Below are 21,788 nucleotides of genomic sequence, written 5' to 3'. Positions count from 1 at the left end.
ATATAACCGAAAGAAATAGAATTTTTGTCGGTTTACTGCAGACAGCTGGATCTGAGGTGAGCTCTAACAGTTGAGCGTAAATAAGACACGGAAAAAAATCGTTCATTTGTGTCTGTAGTCGTTATCAATATAGCAACTGTACTTTCTACTATATGCAAGTGTCGACCCATGCCTTGCCATATGAAAATGCAATTTTTTCCGGTGCTCTTTCTTTGTGTCGTTTTTTTTCGTTCTTTTTTGTTTTTGAAGATGTGAACGATAATGGTATTGGTCTTTTTCTATCGATATTGTAATGCGACACTTACCATTAGCATAGAAACAAAGTCGATCGGTAAAACCATTTCTTTTAAACAACGTCACACTTCATTCATATTATGAGCTTCTGAATGCCATTAGTTTTAGGACGGATGGTGGTCTTTTGTTGTATCTAGTTTTTATGTATGCGATGGGGGATTAAAGGGAATTAAGGTTTTTCTTGTGCCCCTGAAATTTCTGGACAAAAATAGTCACCACAGGTGTTTTCTGAACCGATATAATTACTTTGTCTAAGATCGGATTTCTTGTAAGTCAAAGAAGTCAACATTTTATCCAGGTAAAGGACAATCTAAAGTACGTTGTGAAAGTGCGAACTTAAATACGATTTTGCCATTAACAGTTTCAACTCGAGTCAAGACGAGAGTGTTAAACTGTTCTTTAGAATTCGCAATAAACATAATTTACCCTGTGGGCTTAATAAATGTGGTTCATTACCACAAAAATTGAACAACAACCGACTGAGTTTTTAATTTGGTTAAACGATTAATTTAAATTGGCTCTCATCAGAGACCGAGAGATCGAAGTCTGGAGCTATGCTGTTATGAAATAAGCAAAAAAAATCGTTTAGTACCTATGTTGAGTGGTTACGATTAAAAAAAAAAGTGAAAAGAACCATTATACTGACCAGACTTCCGGTTATTTAATGGAAGAAAATTTTTCAGTTTTTTGCACAAACTTATCTTATAATAATAATGACGCCAACGCGATGGAAAAAACGAAAACTGTTTAATTGAATTTCTTTTTCGCTCGTGCACGAACCATTAGTGTTTATACCAACTAAGCATAGGATAATGATCTCCGTGCAGTGCACGATGATGTTCGGTAAAGGTGTTTTTTTTAAGTTAGGGTGAAACAGGATTAAAGACTTCACCGACAGCCCTTTACGGCTACGGCCAGTAATAAGTTCGGTCTGGCCCACCGGATTGTAACTTCCGAACTAACCCTCAAAGTATGAAAATACAAATAATCTCTAAGGATGTGCTTAATTCGAGGCTGAATTGATGTTTCGCCTAAATGTAGGCTAGATTTATGAACACAAATTCAGCGTATTTGGAATACGTCATACGAGATATTCAGTGTTTACATCTTGTAGCCACAAAACACACAGAAACTACTCAAAACTATGAAGGTTGAGTGAACTTCTAGAAAAATTCCATGTGGAATTACCTGACAGTTTTTGTGTGAATTTTGTTGATCCGAGGCGAAGCCGCTATCAATAAACACAGGAAAACGAGACTTTTCATTTTTATCCCGCGTTATGTAATGGATTTTACCTAAAACAATTTTCTTGTTTTTCCCAGCTGTGTAATAAACCACTTTCTACCCTAGGGAAAACAAAAGCTAAAATGCCTATTATGATTGATCAATGAAGGTGTGTAGTGTATACTACAGTGAATATTGACCTACAAATTCTTAGTTGACTATGATTGCTGCTAATTCCCGATAAATAGAACGAACGTAACGTTTCAATGCGACAGACGCAGGGCAAACATTATTAAATATGATCGTTCGATGATGACTGATTAAAATGGTGAAACTCTTGAAATGGCTTTGATTATCACATCAACACGAAACACACCATTCCCATGTTTTAATGGTGTACTCCGAAACGAATTAAGCAACAGATAGTACAACAACAACCATCTAATGTGTATAACATAAAAACAAGAACCTCAATCACAACCGAATGGATAAACTTGCAGTCGCATATTGCTTTACATTTGAATATTCTAATTTTAGACAAAAGAGATTTTCGAACAATTTTGCTGGCATTTATCCAAAAAATCAGAAGAAGGAAAATAAAAGTTAATAATCTTGATTTCGACCTACATATTCGACGCTACAGTTTCTTTACCTATTCGCACAGCATACACTTATAAAATAACAAATGGATATGGCGTAAAAAAAAGTGTAGGTATGCCTACCTTTCCCATCTGGTTTGTATAATATTTTTGTTATGTAAAAAAATTCATCAAAACATTTGTGTTGGAAGAAAGAATTTTTCACTGTGGTCAGTACTCACCTTATTTGTTGTATATGATGCGGGAGACGAAAGGTAATCCCAAGAATCTCTGGAAAAAAGAAATGCAATTAGAGTTAGGGTAGGATTGATTTAGTCGATCCAATTAAATTGAAAGAAAATAATGTCAACCAAACTTGTGTCTATAAATTTGATTTAGCTGTTTTACCAGCTGGTCCACTCATATAAAACTTAGCACATTGTTTATACCTCTTCATACGGATTTCATACTCACAAATGCGGTAAGATCGTATATGGGCAGAGCACAACTAATCAATGTAAGTGTATGAATGGATCAGCTGTTAAAGTAGCTAAAGCAAACTTAGACACAAATTAAATTGACAATCACTTTAAGTAATGCTGACAAAAATGTCGAATTAAATGCTACTGTTGAGAGATCAGCTTTACTTCAATTGTAAACATTTGTGGGTCATTAGGCCATAGATGATAGATATAGGTTAGAGGAGGGCGGAAATACAACCCAATCCGAATTACATTTTTAAAACTGGATAAATCCCGAAAAAACTAACACCTGACCCGATCCGGAATGTACAATTTTGTAACTCCATAACCCAAAAGACCGATAAATGGGAATCAAGTCGGTTTGGGTGAACCAGGATTTCTTTTCGAAAATTCGGGTAGGCCGCTCATCTCTAATAGGTTTACTATATTGAACGACTGAACCTGTTACTTCTCCGGTTTAACACTTTGACTTGTTTAAAAATCAAAAATTTAATTTTAGATTTTTGATTTTTTTTTTTTTTGAGGTACCCCTCGACTCCTTTACTACTTTCCAGGGTGGGTAAAGTTCCAGCGAGGGCATTATTCTGCAATGTGTTAAAGTGATCGAATAATGTTTGATACAAATTCTTTTGTGCCACCGAGAATTGAAATACGACACTTTTCAGCACTCATTTTAGTGTTGTAAAGTGACTTATTTCAGCACTCGTTTGAGTGCTGTAAAGTGGCTTATTTCAGCACCCGTTTGAGTGCTGTAAAGTGAACTCTCTTTTCAGTATTAATTTTTGAAAAACAGAAACGTAGAAAGTCGATTTATCGCAGAAGCATTTTATTTTTGGTAAATGTTGAAGGTACAATGTTGTAAATGCGAGAATGTATTCGCTGATGGAACAGCCTTACGCGTTTGACTCGAAACGATGGTGAAGTTTTCGGCCGGACCAGGCGCACAATTTTCGTCGTTCAAGCTTTCCGTAATCGGATTATCGTTGTTTTCGCAAACAACTTGACTGAAGCATCGAAATATAGATTCATCAAATTCTTCATTGAACTGGCCAGCATCTGAAGTCGACGGAATGTCAATACGTTTCATCGGTAGGCCCATCATTTGCTCGTTTAATTCGGCAGCGCTTGAAGTCGACGCAATTGCAGAACGATTCGTCTGACCTCCAATTGAATTGCCCAAAGTTACCGGAATGGCAGCATGATTCGTATGTCGATCTAACAATTGCCCACCCAATTCCACATCAGTCAAATCAGACGCAATGGTACGACGCTTCATCGTTTCACCCATCAATTGTTCGTTTAATTCGGCAGCGCTTGAAGTCGACGGAATCGCAGCACAATTCGTCTGTGCTCCCATTGAATTGCCTTGAGCTGTCGGAACATCGGTCTTTTTTCTTTTATTCGCTCCCATGATGTTGTTAGCCAGTTTCCGCTTGTTGTTTTCAGATCTTACAATATATCCCTCGGCCACTCTGTCGCTTTCCCATCCGCAGTGTCGTTTTATATCAATTAGAGGTGTACCTGCTTCTGCCAATCTCGAAGCGGCTGATCGGCGAAAACAATGACCTGTGTACTCACTCGGTGATTGCAAGTTTAGAAACACGGCAATTGCTTTCGGATACCCTCCGAACGTGTTGATGCCGATTGGTTGGCTAATACATTTTCCTTTGCGATAGCCCAAGAAGAATCGTTCAATAGTAACTGATGGTGGGCGCAGTGCCGCGTATCGTTTGACAATGGCGATCAAATTAACGTCTGGGTCACCACCAACGTCGATGAAAAAGTCACGATCAATTCGGGTCTTCGTTTTCGGAACGACAATCCTGATGTAATTCTCCCCGTACTCAATATGATTAACGCTCATCTTCAACAATTCGCTTCGCCGACAGGCACCATACACACCGATAATGAGAGCAACCTTGAAAAGAGAACGTCGAACGGTTCCATTATTTTTTTCTCCATTCCATCCATTCAATCCGTTGAAAAATAGTAAATTGATGCAACACTCACCTTCGTCACCAAATAAATTTCATCAGGCGCTTCCTTAATGAATCGATAAATTTCTTCCAGCGTCAGGATTTTCGATTTCTTCGCAAAATAGTCGTCTTCTTTCCGCTTCAATAGTTCCCGTAAATTGTTGTACGTGCTGATGTCGATATTCTCCTTTACCCGTAACGTCTTTTTCAGCATCGAATACGTACTCCATGCGGTCGATGCTTTCACTTTTCCCAAGTGAACATCGAAATAAGCGAGCAACTTTTTCTCATTGATTTCCTTTACATGCTTTGATTCACACCACTTCCTCAATTCTTCGTACGCTTTTTCGTATTTAAGCCTTGAAGCTGCTGGTATCAATTTTCCAAGTGCCCGTTCGGCGGCTTCTTCCAAATCGGAATCCTCGTTTGAACTCATAATAAAGCACGTGTAATATTGCAGAATAATCAAGAACGAATGACAATTGTGGTCATAAGAGTTTAATATTTTTTTGTCAATGCAACTACGATGGATGAAATTTAGCAGCGAATTTTTCATCAGTGTTTTTTATTGGACTTTTTATCTAAATTGTTATTTTTTGTCTATTTCAATTCTCGGTTGGCACAAAGCATGATGTGTTACACGTATTGTAATGTTGATTTTTTCAGCACACGACCCAATTTTCCTTACTCGCTCCGCTCGTAAGGAAAACTTGGGTCTAGTGCTGAAAAAATCAACATTACAATACTTGTAACACAACATACTATTACTTCATTTGTTTCAGCAAACATGAAATGAAGTACGACACAATGAAGCTCGGACTGACAAGCTTTGACTGTGCTACTTGACTTTCTGTTGAGTCGAAAAAGAATCATTCAAAAAATATAATTTCCAAATTCTCAATCATTATTGGTCTTTCTCCGCTATACAACGAGTGTTTAAACGGTTCAAAATGCTGCAGCCACCAAAGAAAGTGCTATTGCAACATGAGAAGTACATGAAAATGTTTTCTATTTCAACATCAGTTTACGATAAAATAATTAGAAGTCGCGATTCTATAAAAAAAAAATCGGTGCATATCGGTTATGCCGACACCGACACCTTAAGCGAGATAATTTTGCTTCGAAAGAATCATTATAGAAAACAGATGAGATGATGATGAAACATTAAATTTAAATTTAAACTTTTATTTTCACACCAAGAAAAAGCTAACTCACCGATCGTGCTGCATTCTGTGTATAACTGGCATTTGTGCTGTACTATCGTGGATTCGAACCTGAGCTGGTGATATTTCTTGAAAATCTTTCGACGCAAATTCATCCAGCAACAAAACCGGACTAAGCGGATGACACGACGAGCCCAATATTTCGTCGATATTCGTATGCTTCGAAATAAATAATTTTTTCAAATTTTTCACTTTTCCACTGCCGTTACTCAAGTGATCGTATGGCGACGATCTATCTTTCGTTGTGTCTTCTAAGCCCTCGGGACTAGCTCGATCACCTAACGGCGACTTGTCGCATTCCAGCGAACAATTCTTCATCGCATTTACATTCAAATTATCAACTTCATCGGCTGCATCGTCATTATTTTCATCGGTCATCCACCAAGCCTTTTCGCCGGACTCAATGTGCCGTATTTTATACTCCGTCCGAGTGTCAGTCTTAATTGGTGATTTAGTTTTCGATGAATCGTTTGATTTGTCTTGGTTTGTCCACCATCGACAGTCGTCACTGGTGGCGCGATTCGAGCTTATCGATTTGGTGTTTGGTTGATTGTAGCTAGTGGAATCGTTGGAGTCGTCGCCGTTCATCCACCAAGCTTTCTCACCCGATTCAATGTGTCGAATAGTGCACATTTTACCATTGTTCGTGTTTTGAGTGGGTTTATCCACTTCGTTATCGTCATTCAGCCACCATGCCCGTTCGCCAGACTGAATGTGAGCAATTTGATATTTCTGTTTAACCGGAGAGTTTTCCTTTTCATTGCCAAAGTTTACAACTTCCTCGCTGGTAATTCCACCGTTGGTTTCCTCTGATACATCATTCGTCAGCCACCATGCTTTTTCGCCCGATTCCACATGGCGTATCTTAAATTTGCCAGTGATTGGTTCCGTTCTTTCGCTGGTCTCATCCTGATTCAAGGTTATATCATCTGCGATAGTGTCATCGTTGTCATCATTATCGTTTTCCGTCATCCACCATGCAATCTCACCGGAGTCAATGTGTCGCAATTTGTATTTCATGTTGCTACCGAAATCACCTGGATTGTTGTTCGAGTTCGTATCGTTCGTCCACCAATTGGGGTCGTCTGTTTGAATGTTCGATTTCGTTTTCGTTGCCGGAAACACAGATTCTGTGTCTTGGCTGATATTTTCGGATATACTGGTGCTGTTATTGTCGTCCACATAAATTGTATCTGGTCGATTCAATTGCACCGATTGCGGCTGTGCAGATTTCGATTTAAATAAATTTGTTACCGGACCGAGTGCACGAATTAGGAATGACTTTGTTTCGTCATTTTTCGAGGATGATGTATCGTTTTGTGACAAATCATTTTGTTGAAGGTGTGATGGCGCGGTTCGACACAATTCTGTTCGTAAAATATTTTTTGGCAAATCATCACCATTGCACACGCTTGGTGGCAGTGACGATGATGTTAATTTAGATGTTTGCTTTGAGTCGTCCTCGGATGTGCTGGTTATAGTGGTACTAGTGCAACTACTGACCTCTGAACCGGCGCTCGGTGAACGACGTGATGTCGTGAGAATGACTTTTTCGACACCATTTTCCTGGTCACTTTCAACCGAAGCTGTTCTCGATTTTCGTGGCCGATCCGATTGACCAACATTCAGTGCGGATTTTCTGAAATCTTTGTTCGTCCATTTGAAACTTCCGGTCGATGAAGATACTGTTTTGCTGGGTGATTCGCTTTTCGGTGGTTGCGGTGGAAGTGTTCTTGATTCTGGCGACTTTGATTTCGATGATGGTGATGATTGCTTTACAGACGACTTTGACTTTGATTCAACCGATGAACGCGAATCTGACGATGATTTCGTTTTCGAATTGGACTTAACCGAACTGCTTCTTGAAATCGATGCAGAATGGGATGATTTTGATGGAGATTTTTTCTCAGAGTCTGTGTCACTCCTTTCTTTTTCACTTTTTGGTGAATTTACTTTCGATGAGCTTCCATTGGTTGTGCTATTACCGAATCTAGAATAACCGGAAGCATTGAACTTGTTGTTATCCACATACGACCAAGGCGTTATTCTTGACGTTGTGAATCTCGAATATTTTGTTGAGTCATCCATTCGATCTGATTGGATTTCCTTGTCTTCTGTGATTGGTTTGTTCATTGGCCTTTTGATCGTTTTTTCGATGGTCTTGGCATTATCAATTCTTCGTGTTCGTATGTATGATGTAGACGAAGATGGTGGATTGGGTGACGTACCTCTTGTGATTACAGATACCTCAATCATTTTCTCACAATCCTGTGTGGCTGAGGTTGTATCAGTGGAAAATGACGATTCGTCTATTGACGTTGAAAGAGAATCATCTCGGGAAGAATCCGGTTCCTTTGAATTTTCTTTGGTACAATCTCTTGACGTTTTATCCCTTTTTGCCCGTTGTGATGTACATCGAGCAGATGCATCGCTGGCTGTTAGGTAAGATAAAGCAGTTCCCGCACTTCTGCTTCCATACTTTGTTCCATATGAACCGGTGTTAGCCCTCGAATAAAGTCTATTGTAGCCACTAGAAGAATATCCAGTGGATGTAGTTCCATAAAAACGTGGCTCAGCAGGACTAGGATCTCTAGATTTGTTACCGTATGTCGCCGGACTAGGATCTCTACTGCGTATTGATGAAATATTTAATGTAGACCGCCTCTCAACCACCGGACTAGGTTCCCTAATTTTAGTCTTCGAATTTAAACTAGTTGTCGAACCCGTATAACGACTCGGCTTCGCCTCGGGCGATAATGTCTTAGCTGAGCCATATTTCGATGCATTAACTTTCTTAGTTGACAAATAGTCTTTGCTGTCTGGGCTGTCTTTACTCGGTGATCCGATTGTATTGTATTTACTCGTATAGCTGGACGCTGGTGTTACAGCAGGTAGATCACGTTTCACCGATCGGTACGTACCACCCGAGTACGATGGTCGATATGATGTGGGTGATGTAAGATTTCCGAAACGAGGTGTTGTTTTAGATTCAACTGATGCAACATCGTCCCGCGATGAATACTAAAATTATAAGAAGAAAAGTAATTTTTTTGAGATGAACGACCTACTTCATAGTGTGGATGCGATTTTATCACACAATGTTTTTTCATATAATAAATATCAACAGATATTGTGGATGCGAGGTGAAGTGTGTGCGGTGTGTTTTGGCAAGAGTTTAAGGAAAAATAGCTCGACATGATTAATTGAAATGTTTATTATTTCTGTTGCTATGGCTGTGCGTGTTGCAAATCGTAATTTGATTTTATATTTATTAGATCAAAACAATTGAATTTTGTTGATGGTGGTACTTACTCTGCTTCCAGAATCAGATTTCGGTGAATATCCGGAAAGACTCGATTTCCAAGGCATCTGGAAAATACAAGAAAATGAGCAATTAAACATCGTTAATCGAACTGTTAACAAACGTCATATTCTATAGAGACAAATTTAATCGAGTCGTTTATTAGGTGCCATTGACTTCGCATAAATTAATAAACTTTCCTTTGACTGCCCCATTCGCTAATTAAACAGAGTTGTTCTCATCTTTAACATCAGAAATATTCATTTATGTGAATTTGTTGCATGTGACTTTCATTAAAATAAATTGATACGCACAGCTTTAACTCGAGTCAACGTTAATAGAAATTGATCTATGATGTTAAACTGGAAACCATAATTTTTTTCGATTTGAATTGATTTAACACTTCGTTATCAGTTAGGTAACTTGTAAAACAAGCGAACTTGTTTGTTATTTAAATTGATCTATGATTTATTTGAATGTTATAAGAGATATGTGAGGTTTTTCTTCCGCTGAAAAGTTATTACGACGACATTACAATAAAATCATCGTTTAAGAAACGGCACGTCACTGAAGATGCGGGAAAAGGCAATAAGAACGCATAAGATTCTATTCAGTACAATTAGGCCGTGTGTCACCGCACATTCTTTAAAAGAATTAAAAAATTCTCAAATAAGTTGACATTTTTAGTCCGAACATTTCTGACAACAAACTTGATGTAAGCCTACACGCCAAATTTTCCAATTTTCAACAAACTAATCCTCGCCGAATTAATACTGCAAAATACGAATACGACACACAATTTGTGACTTGGACTTTGCCAAACAAAAACAAATTGACAATATAATAGCATTTCAGTTGATCGCTAACAAAAATCGAATACACACAACATTGTCCTACAAGTTCACCACACTAATTTTAACTGAAAGCCAGACTTCCACTTCCAAGGTCTATAGGCAATATATACCTTGCGCTTTGCGTATTTGTGGGGAACATGCAAAAGTTCATCACAGTAGGCTATTGAACCCACTAAAATCTAATTTTAAATCGCTAGAATAATTCCATAAATCTAAATGTGATACTAAGAAACCACGTGTTTCAATAAGTCCTGGGAGCGATCCTGAAGACATGGACCTAATCTTTTTGGGCTGAACGGCGTACTTTCGTTCACTTTTCCAAGCCCTCTCAAGAAATATCACTAAATAACTAAAGAAATCCAACATTACATCTACATTACACATTACATTACACATTGCACATTACATTACATTACAATGTAATGTAATGTAATGTAATGTAGCGTTACAAACTGCATCTTTGATTTCTGAAGCCAATCGGCGAGATAAAATTTTTTGGTTTGCGAACTTTTAAAGTACTCACAAAAGTTCACCAAAGTGCGCTGCTGAACCCAGAAAAAGTTGGGTATTAGTAGCTAGATTCGCTCACTGAACCTTGCAATATTACGTCAACAAAAATAAACGATGAGCAGCAACTCTGGTCAACGTTTTCTTATAGGTTTGTTCCAAGTAACTGTAAACACGAACTATGTATAAGATTTCTAGAGAAACGCTATATTCCGCGACGAATTCTTTTAATTTTTAGTTTTAGAAAAACTAGAATCGAATTGGATTTGAAATAAAAACATAGCTAACGCCGACCCGTACGAAACACCTATTCGTATCAAAAGCCTTTAATGTGAAACTCTTCATTTCTCTTACTTCATTTTCTTCTCTGCTGAAAAACTATTCTCCCTTTAAAATCACTTACATTATCCACTCTTTGCCTTGTTATCATATACAACTAAATTGCCGGAGGCAATATAGACAGCCCCGTACGAAGACAAATTTCATAAATTCCTATTTAAACAGCTATATACCGCTATATTTAACTATATTTCACTATAAATAAACATTTCACAGATAAATATATGCTATTATATAGCTCTATATGCCTGTATATAGCTCAATATAGCTGTATATAGGTATATATAGATGTCCGTATATGGAATCCCTGAAACCCCACACACATAACAAATTATTTCCATGTTAACAGAAACTCTCTAAGTATCATTTTTCCCAAGATATTTCTATTTTACTAAAATCCAATATGGCCGCCGGCAGCCATTTTGTTAGGAGACCGGAAATAGTACCGACGCTTTACATTCGTTAATACCTTTCAAACAAAAAACGAGCCATCAGAACAGTCGGAGCGTTTGCTGCGACTGAGCCCCGTACAAACCCGTATATCTATTGCGTACGTGACCCTAGTGCGTCTGTCACCCTACTTTGACCGTAAGCCTATTGCGCCGCAATAAAGTAAAAGTAAAATTATTATGTAATATGTACATCTTACAAATTGCGCATAGCGCAATTACGAAGCCCCGTACGACGTTCCTTTCAAATGAAACAAAAATTTCAAATCGCCCTAAAATTTTATTTTTTTGAAGGGCCTAGTATCGGCCTCAGTCCGAGGACCCAAATTTAAAATTTTTTTCAACTACATTCTATTCGGCCTTTGATTACCTTCCAAATGAAACAAAAATTACGAAAAACGGATGAAATTTGCTCGAGCTATATGTAAAATACACATAGGGCCCTAGTATCGGCCTCAGTCCGAGGACCCAAATTTAATTTTTTTTTCAACAACATTCTATTCGGCCTTTGATTACCTCCCAAATGAAACAAAAATTACGAAAAACGGATGAAATTTGCTCGAGTTGTATGTAAAATACACATAGGGCCCTAGTAGTGGCCTTAGTCCAAGGACCCAAATTTAATTTTTTTACAACAACATTCTATTCGGCCTTTGATTACCTTCCAAATGAAACAAAAATTACGAAAAACGAATGAAATTTGCTCGAGTTATATGTAAAATACACATAGGGCCCTAGTATCGGCCTCAGTCCGAGGACCCAAATTTAATTTTTTTTCAACTACATTCTATTCGGCCTTTGATTACCTCCCAAATGAAACAAAAATTACGAAGAACGGATGAAATTTGCTCGAGTTATATGTAAAATACACATAGGGCCCTAGTAGTGGCCTAAGTCCAAGGACCCAAATTTATTTTTTTTTCAACAACATTCTATTCGGCCTTTGATTGCCTTCCAAATGAAACAAAAATTACGAAAAACGGATGAAATATACTCGAGTTATATGTGAAATACACACAGGGCCCTAGTAGCGGCCTTAGGCCAAGGACCCAAATTTAATTTTTTTTCAACAACATTCTATTCGGCATTCGATTACCTTCCAAATCAAACAAAAATTACGAAAAACGAATGAAATTTACTCGAGTTCTATGTAAAATACACATAGGACCCTAGTAGCATTTCACTTCTAAGGCCCTAACTCACGGTCCACTCAACCGATTTTAAAAAACTTTTTTTTCCTGGATTGGTATTGACCTGCCGTGTCATTTACATTTCCATCGTTTGTTTTGCCATAAATATCACCAAAAGACCTTAAATCACTTAGGTGGCCCTAACTCACGAAGGGCCGACCCGAATATGCCCATTTTGCCCAATTTTTGAAATCGGATTTGATTTACTCAAGATATCGACGTGACAGACGGACAGACGGACAGACAAAATTTTTATTGCAGATTCGTCATCTATGAACATAGGCAAACACTTTGCCCTTACCGTCTGCTTCGAATTCCATCAATTACACACGGCATCGTAATCCTATAAGCCCCTTTGTACTTCGTACGGGGCTAAAAATTCATGAAATTCGGTCAAAATTTACTCGAGATATTGTCAAAATACACCACGTTCACTGTACTTCCGAGTAGCCAGATAAGAGCTCACTCCAAGAGACCTAGCTCACGCTCCGGAGAACATAATTTCATAAAAAATTTTTTTCCTGATTGGTACGGTCAATACCTATCTAATAAAGCTAAAACAGACGAAATATGTTCAAATGTGGCCGACCTACAAGCAAAAACTGCTTGCCGCCCTGTGCCTGTTCCACACCAAGGGGTCTAACTCACGAGTCGGTCATCCGATTTCCATAAACTTTTTTTTTGTCGATCGGTATTGTAAATACCTTTTATTTGACGTATCACTTACAAGTTTAACGTTTAAATGTCCGGAGATATCTTCGAAAAACCGTAAAGCACTTATTGGGCCACAGCTCGGGAGGGGTCGATCCAAAATCACTCATCTTCGAACTTAGCCTGTCTTTTGACATTACCAAACGGGAAAAAAAAGAATTTTCAAAATCGGATGCGTTTTACTCAAGTTATCGTGCAGACAGACGGACAGACGGACAGACGGACAGACGGACATTTTTTTTTTCGCGGATTTGGCATCTCTAGACAACCATAATAGGTTTCCCCTTACTCAGGGAGTCCAATTCGACGTGTTACAAACGTATGCGTAAACCCATAAGACCCCAGTACTTCGTACGGGTCTAAAAATTTTTTGTGCACTGGTGAGATACGAACTCACAACCTTCAACTTGTCGGGCTGATGCTCACCCGTGCACTTCAATTTTTTTTTTTTTTTAGTGTAGTCGATAACGCAAATTTTGTTAAGGAACGTTTACCGAGCGAGTTGCGACAAACGAGTGATTGGAGGTTGTTGGGGACATCGAAGAAATAGTTTTCTCACCACCCCTTCAAAGTTTAAATGCAGAGGTGTCTTTGTCAAATTATTAACAGGGCTGTGTGAAACGGAGAGATGCGTGTGGTAGCTCATTTTAAAGGTAAAAAAGTTCAAAGTTTTTTATGACGTAGTTAGATTTTCCGAATTTTCCATATCGTTTAAGAGTTTTCCGACTTTTCTTCAAATTGATGTTTTAAATTTAATGTTAAAGTTAAATAATTTCTTCAAAGTAATTTTTTTTTGGTAATATTGTTCTCTATATCATTTGCTACAATTTTGCCGAAGAAAGTATAATTGTATTTTACAAAGTGTAGGCGTCACATTAATTTTTCATGAAATAAATCCATGGTTTTGCATAGGATTTTTTGACCAATTGGTCAATTTGGGCAATTTTTTTTTTTTTGTTTTCTTTTTTAGATTGCTTTGAAATTGTAAGAAATACATAGAAACACAAAATTTACGTCTTTAAACATTTTTAAAATGTCATTTTTGTACATTTTCAATAACAATTTTCGATTTCTTCGCCTTCAGGGAAATTTGAACCACCCTAACATGTGTCTCTATCAGTAGAGTTTTGATTGAATAGAGAAAAGAGAACTGACGCCGTAATCCCTCTTCTGTAAAGAATCAGTTTCGGAAAAGTCATCAGTTTAGCGAAATGTTGCTTTTCAAATCTGGTCAAACTGCTACCACCAGACATATTTTCTGTTGAAAGCTATCACATTCGTGGTCGTTAATGCGCTCATATAATTTTGAAATAGAATTCTGGTGGGAAGATTTCATTAAAAGTAAACTAGAATCCGGTATTTAAAAAAAGCCCAAATGTATGCTTTTCAGCAAAGCATCGCCTCAGCCTCTTAACACCCGCGACACCCCGAATCAGCAAAACGATTCTGGCAATATCCATGCTTCGTTAATATTTTGTTGTTGTTTTCCTAGAATACTTTCTGAGTCTGAGGGTGGGACCAGGTGTGTCCAGAAGCCAGGACAATGTAGCAAAATTGACACACTCTACTAATGAAATCTATTGACATCTATTCGTGTTCATTGAATAATAATAACGCCACGGTAGTAGGGCATCGTGACGCAAGTCCTTTACTACTAAAAATTTGTAAAGAAAGGGGCTTTATTGATAACTGTTGATGTATTGAATTATTTAAGTCGAAATAAATTCTTATAACACGTGAAGGAAAATCGATTCCTTCTTATTATAGAGGAGTGTACAGTAAACCTAGTTCAAGATTTCCCATCAAACACTAAACAGCACAATAAAACAGAAAAAAATCTTCGAACGATTCCTCAAGATGTGGAAGAAAATCTTTCGAAATTTGAGGCAAAATTCATGAGAATTCTTTCACCACTTCTTCTTATAATGTATCCACGGGTAACCGTAAAATATGTGGTATTTCCTCTGTGGACACAAAATGATGGAAAGTGTTTCCACAGTAAATAACATTAACCTAATTTCCGTCATTTTCATTTAAAATGCTGGATGTCAAATTTGTCGACGGAATTGATCTAATTACTGAAGTGTTGATAGCATTATTTAATTGTCGTAACATAATTTTAACCAAGATTGAGAATACGACCCAATTAAAAGAGAAAAATGGAGGAAAGGAAAATTACGATGCAGTGACAGTGATGTGAAAATCGACCCCAAAACATACATATTACACAAAAATAAGCTTCTAGATTATTATGAACAGCACTGCGGGCACAGAAGCTGTTTAATTACACATAAATTGCTACTAGAGCGTTTGATAGTATGTAGGTGGCAAATTACACTTAATCCTTCTTATCATATTTCCACACACTACACTCGTGAATGGTTATTCATTTACATTTCCACCAAATTTTCATATATCCGAACTAAATTCCACCAAAACACAACCTCTATTACAAATCGAAAAAAATACCTCAATATTTTCGGTGTATGATATACCAGCGAACCGTATTAATTATCGAATGAAAACCAGACGAGCACAGCACATATTTTGCAATTACCAAACAATATAATTGAGCAGAATATTTAGATTTTAGAACGAAGAAAAAAACATCTGCAGAGATAAACTTGAATGTCCATTATGCATCGAATTTTTTATGATTTATGCTCATTTTTACATGTTCTGCATATAACGTGGATAACATCACATTTCACAATATTTAACGGAATGCATGCACATCTCGTATATATCGAGATGCAATCTAAAAATAATACGGTTGCAGTCAAATATCATCACAAAGGTTTCAACACATTTTTATTTTCATCTTGCACTATATGACAACACACTCAGCTTTTCATTAGATTTGTGAAACTATAATGTTCCATGCATGCATACTTCTGTGCTATAATAAATATTAGATCGTATTATATAGTCGCACCAATTACAATACACGAATATAGTCTAATTGCAAGGTTCTATTTTTAGGAATTAACTTGTTAGACCTGTACGAGTCTACAGAACAGTGGCATTCTGGAGGCAGAGGTAAAGTTATGTTTGCACCACGAACACTCTATAATCTCCACAAGAATATTTGTCATCACGGCGATTCGACTTGTAAATCTTAGCCCTATTCTCTATAAATATGTCCCTCGAATTCACCAGAATCTTGGGTTCCGTGTGTTTTTGAGGATTTGCATTACCTTCAGTGGTTTTTATGCCTACTCATAGAGGTAGACTACCTAGAGGAATTATGACCCGAAATTCATTGAAAAATTATATCACATACACCACTAACACGAAAACGTCAACTTTACTTTGTTTTTGACGTTATGAGTCCCTTTACTTTTGACATTAGGAATCCCTTTTTTTTACTGTCTCTACAGTCACACACACATTTAAAAATATGATTTTTCAGCCCTTGTGCCTACTTTAATATTCATCACACTCCATCGATTCTACGGAAAGCGTTAGCGCTACACCTGACGCTGCATTTAAATTTTCCCGAAACTTAAGTTCTTAAGTTATTCTTCTGGAATTTATATATGAAAGAGTCTCTTGAAAAAGAAAGTGATGTAGGAGAATCATTTACCAAACTCTGGTACAGTTTTCGTGCGGGTATACTCCAGCAAAACCAACTTGTGTGTTATATGAATTTCGAAGTAATGAATGAAACCGCATAACACGGAGCAATACATAGTAATTTAACACTTTTACGATTTTGTTTTATTCAAACATTTTACGGTTTTTTTCGTAAACATTTTGAAGACGGTAAATTTGTCATTTATTTATGATCTCTGCTAACTTTTCTAGAAAAACAAATAAATCTAAAATAAAATATATAAACAGCGACTGCGGTGCTAACAGTTATAGATATGAAACTACAATGATGGTAGATTTTGTACACAACTACTCAGCCACACTTAATTTGGAAGATATTTTGTAAAAGTTTTTTTTTTTTGTAATAACAAAAATAGATGTGAATTCATGGACCCATGTCAATGTGAGGGTTGTGACGCAAGTCCTCAATGGTATTGACATAGAGGCCGCACAAATACAGTGACATAAAAACGTGAACAGGCAGGAGCAAGCTGCAAGCCTGCATAGAATGAACACGAAGAACTCAAGCAAATTTTCATTCAGAGGAAAAAAGAAATTTCTAAAATCGGTTGGCATTTGATCTAGTTACAGACAAAGGGATGACATTTTTTTTGCGGATTTGCAACGCACTTCAAGCATGAGTGGTAATCTAAATAGAGTACTAAAACTGAACAGTGTATCATACAAACGTAAAAACATTTTCATGTTAAATAGAGTACTTTCGGCAGCTGACCACTATGATCACTAATGCTTGAAGTTCGTTGGGATTAGTCATCCATAACCCGGCAAATGATTTGACTTTCGTAGCCCTATAATCCTCAGTAATTTGTACTGGCCTAAAAAATTGTTTCATTATTTCCTTCCTTGAGACTAATTTAGTTATTAATCGAAAATATGAATGATTTACCAAGCAAAATCATTTACGTAATGTGCAACCAATAAATTATGAAAATAAAACGTTCGTTTACGCAGCTTATTGTTTAGTTATAAATTGCTGATAACATGCACCTTTGATTTTAGTATTTAACGAACAGCGGATGCAATCAGTCGGACACTATGAATACGCTCATAACAAACGTGAGTAACCCCAAAACTAGCAATTGCTTTTAGTCGTGGAAGATTATACTTGAATTAACTGTTTCGTTATTTTGTTAGACAGAAGAAGAGCCACCAAAAGCAGTTGTTACCACTTTCAGAGTACTCACCGACAAGTCCCCTGCGCCTACAGAAGCTTATATGATTCTTAAACGTACTTTGCAGTTTTTGGAACTGCTCGGAATGGTTATCGGTTTAGAGATGAGCTACAGTTGGAAGAATAACATACGCTTCGGGATTACAAAATTTCTTACTGTACTATGTTGGTCGCAGTTTTTTTACACACAATTTGTGAACATTTATCAAGGCAACGCATTCAAATCGTTCGAAGTTTTCGCCATTTATGGAGTGGGAATTTCGGTAATTCATAGTGAATGTTTGGATTTGTTTCTTTGTCGTTTATTAAAATGGTTGGATTTGTTTCTCGCATGACCCCCAAATACTCTTAGGCTCGCTCTTAGAGACTAAACGGTTGTTTTCACTCCTTGGACTGTTTGCAAGTTCTATGAACATTGTTTCTTTGCTCCCTCGTGGCAAAATAACAATCTCCAAATAATTACGTAAGGTATTTTACTTGCGAAGTCCTGCAAAAATTATCGCAATTGTCAACCAACGACATAGTAAGTATAGACTGGTACTCCTGGTATGTTTTCGATAGGAACGCAGCTCAATTTATAAAGGCCCACAAATTAAACATTCTTATACAAAAATCCAAAAAGCCCATCGGGAATCCCCCGAATTCTCCGTATGGCAGTCCGGGCCTGCATGAGTATGTATGTTTCATACATACGTATGCAAAAATTATTCTCGTGGTATACGAATTAACACATATACTATGATTAAGTGGTTTCAATCCTGTGATGCACAAAATTTTACACTTGCCACACCATGAAATACACAAACAACAAAAACAAATACAGAGCATTTCTATCGCATTTGTACACATCGTTCAAGGTTAAACTTAAATGTATAGAAGAAGAATAAGAATAAAAACTCCGCCTTCGTTTTCATTTAAAATCAAATTTCTCTCTTTGGCGAATAACGTAAATAACCACAGGAAATGCCACTATTAAGTAAAACATTGCTCACATCCCTAGACCTGTTGACAACGCATCCAGGCAAACAGGCAAAAAAGTCAAATAACGCATGAAAGTGAAAAAAAATTTGTGCGTTTTTCCTAACTTTTCCATATTAGTCAATATGCCAAGTTTCAAGTCTTAAGGACTTTCAGTCCGGGCCATTTTCGAGAGAGACAATCAAACAAACGAACAAACAAATCTGTGGTTCTGTAAGTTTTGTAAAAAGAGCTGAAGACAGAAATTAGATCACCTGTTATTTACATAAAAAATATTTAACTTTTAGACTCTCGTAAAAATATGGTGTCACGGAAAATATCACATAAATGTTCATGCCATTCACGAATCCAGTCTAAAAATTTGTCAGAGAAATACTGGCTCACGTGGCGATCGGCTGAATCAACGTGTGCAAAACAATTTTCATTTTCTCAAATGTGTCACATTGTCTGCAATTGTACTCATAATCATCTACTTGTTTTATCCGGTGAAAAGTTTTCTAATCGACGGTAAACTCGTACCCCTAGTTCCGGTTGAATTCATGTTTATCGATCAGTCGACCTTGTCGGGTTACATTATTGCTAGTTGTATAATGACAACAGCGGGAATTTACGGAACTATTTTAACAACATACATGGGACTGACATTTGTTTTGATTATAATAAACTATTCACTTCGAGTAGACCTATTGGAAATTGATATTGAAGAATTAAACGACATGTGGAGTGATACGTCCAAATCAACAGCGGCATATCGACGTTTGTTTTTAAGGAACATTATCAGGAAATGCATTGACATGAGAGAGTATGTCAACGAAAAATAGCCAGTAATTTTGTATCACTGTCAGTAAACGTGCGGGTCTTTTCAGATACGTCGCCGAAATAAAGAACATTTTCGCCGTAAAAATGTTCATTTTCTTCGCTTTTTCATATTTGTCGCAGATATTGTGCTACTACCAAATTTTTGTTGTAAGTTGTTTTTCTTCATTCAATGAAACAAAGAAACCAATCGCCGGTAACTTCTAGAACAATTGGATACCAGGCTTCGCTCTTGCATTTGGATTTTTCTTAGAGATGAATCTTTATTGCATGATGGGTACCAAAGCTGCAATAGAGGTATGCTATTATCAGTATTCCCTCAATCATAACAATTTTAACTTTTGATCAGAACGAACGCAGTTGCTTCATCATTACTCAATCCAAATGGTATACCTACGATCTAAAATCTCAAAAGTTGATGTTAACCTTACTGTGTGCAAATATGAATAGCCAAGAATTGTGGATCGGACCGATAGCACCATTGAGCGTTTATACGGCCACACAGGTTTGCTTTTAATTGTTCGTTTTTTGATTGAAGAGACTAGCGAAACACATTTTAGATGATCAAAGGTATTTACACATACTATACAGTCATGGCGGAGATTATGTAATGCACAATGTGTAGTGTCATTAACGGTTGCAAGGTGTTAATTTACCATTGCAAGTCGAAAAAAAACATTGAGCAAATGTTAGAAAAATTCAGATGATAGAGGCACAATAAAGATTTCGTACACTCAAGCACCAAATATGTAATAATGCTCCTGGTTGTGTGAGACATTGAACAGAGATCACCACTTTTTAGGCTTTCATCTATTCTCTAGAACTAAAATGAGGTTAAAAACTGTCGCAATATCTTCGTTGATCTACATGCAAAGCCTCAATATAAATTTGTTTTTAATGTCTTTGCCGTTGTTCCCGAATAAATTTCGAAACATTGTTGCTTTTGGTCCGTTGCAAAAATCGTGACGTGAAAAAGACTATGGAAGAATTTGCTTCTGTTATGACTCAATGAAATGATCTTCTGTTTTCGCGCTCTGATCATAACACTCTATTAATTTTGGGTTTTGCCATAACACTGTCAAGCACCGAAGCTGACTTTGACATCACTCGATTAGAAGATGCCAAAAGTTAAGAAATCTCGTAAGAAATATGGAACGACACAACGCACCGCAAGCATGAGTGGTACTCTTAATAGGGTACTAAAACTGGACAGTGTATCGAACAAATTTTGGTGCTGTAAAAAAATCTGGAAACTTTTTTCATCAGATTAGAACTCTATTTGGCAGCTGTTATTAATAGTACTTTTGTTCGAAGTGCATTGAACGGCATCAGGTAAATGTGATCAACTTATATTTTATAAGCGAAAACCGAAAACTCCATAATATTAGATATATTGTTAGGGAGATAGCGATTCAATCAATCATTTTATTCGTAATTTTTTATTGAAAAGCTTTTTTTTATTGTAGAATGAACTAAATTATTTTACAATGAGATTGAATTATTTATCATTTCAATTTTTTTATATTAAATTTAATTTAATTGCACTATTGATGCAAAAACATCTGTTAATTTTCTCATTCGTTATGTACTCAAGGATATTTATTTATTTGTTTATAGATCAATAAACAGGTCTTTCAACCCAATAACATATCAATCTGTCACTAAAATAAATATACTAAAAAACAATAGAACAAGATAAAGTATATAAACCAAACTTAGCACTGATCAAGTTCGATTTATTCAATATAGCGAAAAAAAAGGCTGCTAGGCGCAACCAGCAAAAAAACGATCAAGTCGTGTAAGAATTACACATCCCTGCCTTAAACGGTCAGCTTTGCCTTCATGACACACCTTTAAAAGCACTCGGTGACTGTTCAAAAATGTTGCATTCGGAGAAGTATTTATCGTGGTTATCCTGCATTCTGTGTAGGGGCTCGTTTTGCACTATGTTACTCGAATAATTCGGAGTGTAAAAAACACGTCTGTTCATCCTCGTAGTTCTGCAATGATGATAATACGTAATGCTTTGATTCAAGGTTTTATCCATATACCCATGTATTATCTTGTGAAGTATGATCTC

At 36.8% G+C, this 21,788-nt stretch overlaps 5 protein-coding genes across 7 annotated transcripts in view; 3 read left to right on the top strand and 2 right to left on the bottom strand.

Moving 5' to 3' along the window:
- The window catches only part of LOC119077216 (odorant receptor 43a-like), a 456,342-nt gene that overhangs the window by 76,824 nt on the left and 357,730 nt on the right, over window positions 1–21,788 (top strand). The gene's annotated exons all lie outside the window — the stretch shown is intronic.
- The window catches only part of LOC119076842 (putative odorant receptor 71a), a 439,431-nt gene that overhangs the window by 75,577 nt on the left and 342,066 nt on the right, over window positions 1–21,788 (top strand). The window lies entirely within an intron of this gene.
- The window catches only part of LOC119076805 (FH1/FH2 domain-containing protein 3), a 75,706-nt gene that overhangs the window by 51,168 nt on the left and 2,750 nt on the right, over window positions 1–21,788 (bottom strand). For all 3 annotated transcript variants that reach the window (XM_037183771.1, XM_037183770.1, XM_037183772.1), the window contains exons 2-4: window positions 9,090–9,146; window positions 5,770–8,798; window positions 2,339–2,387 (exon numbers count right to left, since the gene is read on the bottom strand). In XM_037183771.1, coding sequence (XP_037039666.1) covers window positions 2,339–2,387; window positions 5,770–8,798; window positions 9,090–9,146 — 3,135 coding nt within the window. The remainder of the gene's footprint in view (window positions 1–2,338; window positions 2,388–5,769; window positions 8,799–9,089; window positions 9,147–21,788) is intronic.
- On the bottom strand, window positions 3,389–5,169 carry LOC119076828. The gene is made up of 2 exons (XM_037183828.1): window positions 4,589–5,169; window positions 3,389–4,496 (listed from the first exon to the last, which is right to left on the bottom strand). The coding sequence occupies exons 1-2, from the start codon at window positions 5,108–5,110 to the stop codon at window positions 3,405–3,407; spliced, it is 1,614 nt and encodes a 537-aa protein (XP_037039723.1). The 5' UTR covers window positions 5,111–5,169; the 3' UTR covers window positions 3,389–3,404.
- LOC119076834 (odorant receptor 67d-like) lies at window positions 17,746–20,550 on the top strand. The gene is made up of 7 exons (XM_037183836.1): window positions 17,746–17,799; window positions 17,878–18,177; window positions 19,180–19,694; window positions 19,759–19,858; window positions 19,916–20,005; window positions 20,058–20,213; window positions 20,269–20,550. The coding sequence occupies exons 1-7, from the start codon at window positions 17,779–17,781 to the stop codon at window positions 20,317–20,319; spliced, it is 1,233 nt and encodes a 410-aa protein (XP_037039731.1). The 5' UTR covers window positions 17,746–17,778; the 3' UTR covers window positions 20,320–20,550.

Source organism: Bradysia coprophila, unplaced genomic scaffold (genome assembly GCF_014529535.1).
Source record: "Bradysia coprophila strain Holo2 unplaced genomic scaffold, BU_Bcop_v1 contig_232, whole genome shotgun sequence".
NCBI classification, from domain to species: Eukaryota; Metazoa; Arthropoda; class Insecta; order Diptera; family Sciaridae; genus Bradysia; species Bradysia coprophila.
This window is presented reverse-complemented; position numbering and strand designations above follow the sequence as displayed.

Bases quoted from the DNA above. Each gene is read 5' to 3' on its own strand.
- LOC119076828 (XM_037183828.1), bottom strand. From the start codon at position 5,110: ATGAAAAATTCGCTGCTAAATTTCATCCATCGTAGTTGCATTGACAAA. The intron at 4,497-4,588 runs GTGAGTGTTGCA...TCTCTTTTCAAG, and splicing joins AAATTTATTTGGTGACGAAG to GTTGCTCTCATTATCGGTGT.
- LOC119076834 (XM_037183836.1), top strand. From the start codon at position 17,779: ATGAATACGCTCATAACAAAC. The intron at 19,695-19,758 runs GTATGTCAACGA...GGGTCTTTTCAG, and splicing joins AAATGCATTGACATGAGAGA to ATACGTCGCCGAAATAAAGA. The intron at 20,006-20,057 runs GTATGCTATTAT...ACTTTTGATCAG, and splicing joins GTACCAAAGCTGCAATAGAG to AACGAACGCAGTTGCTTCAT.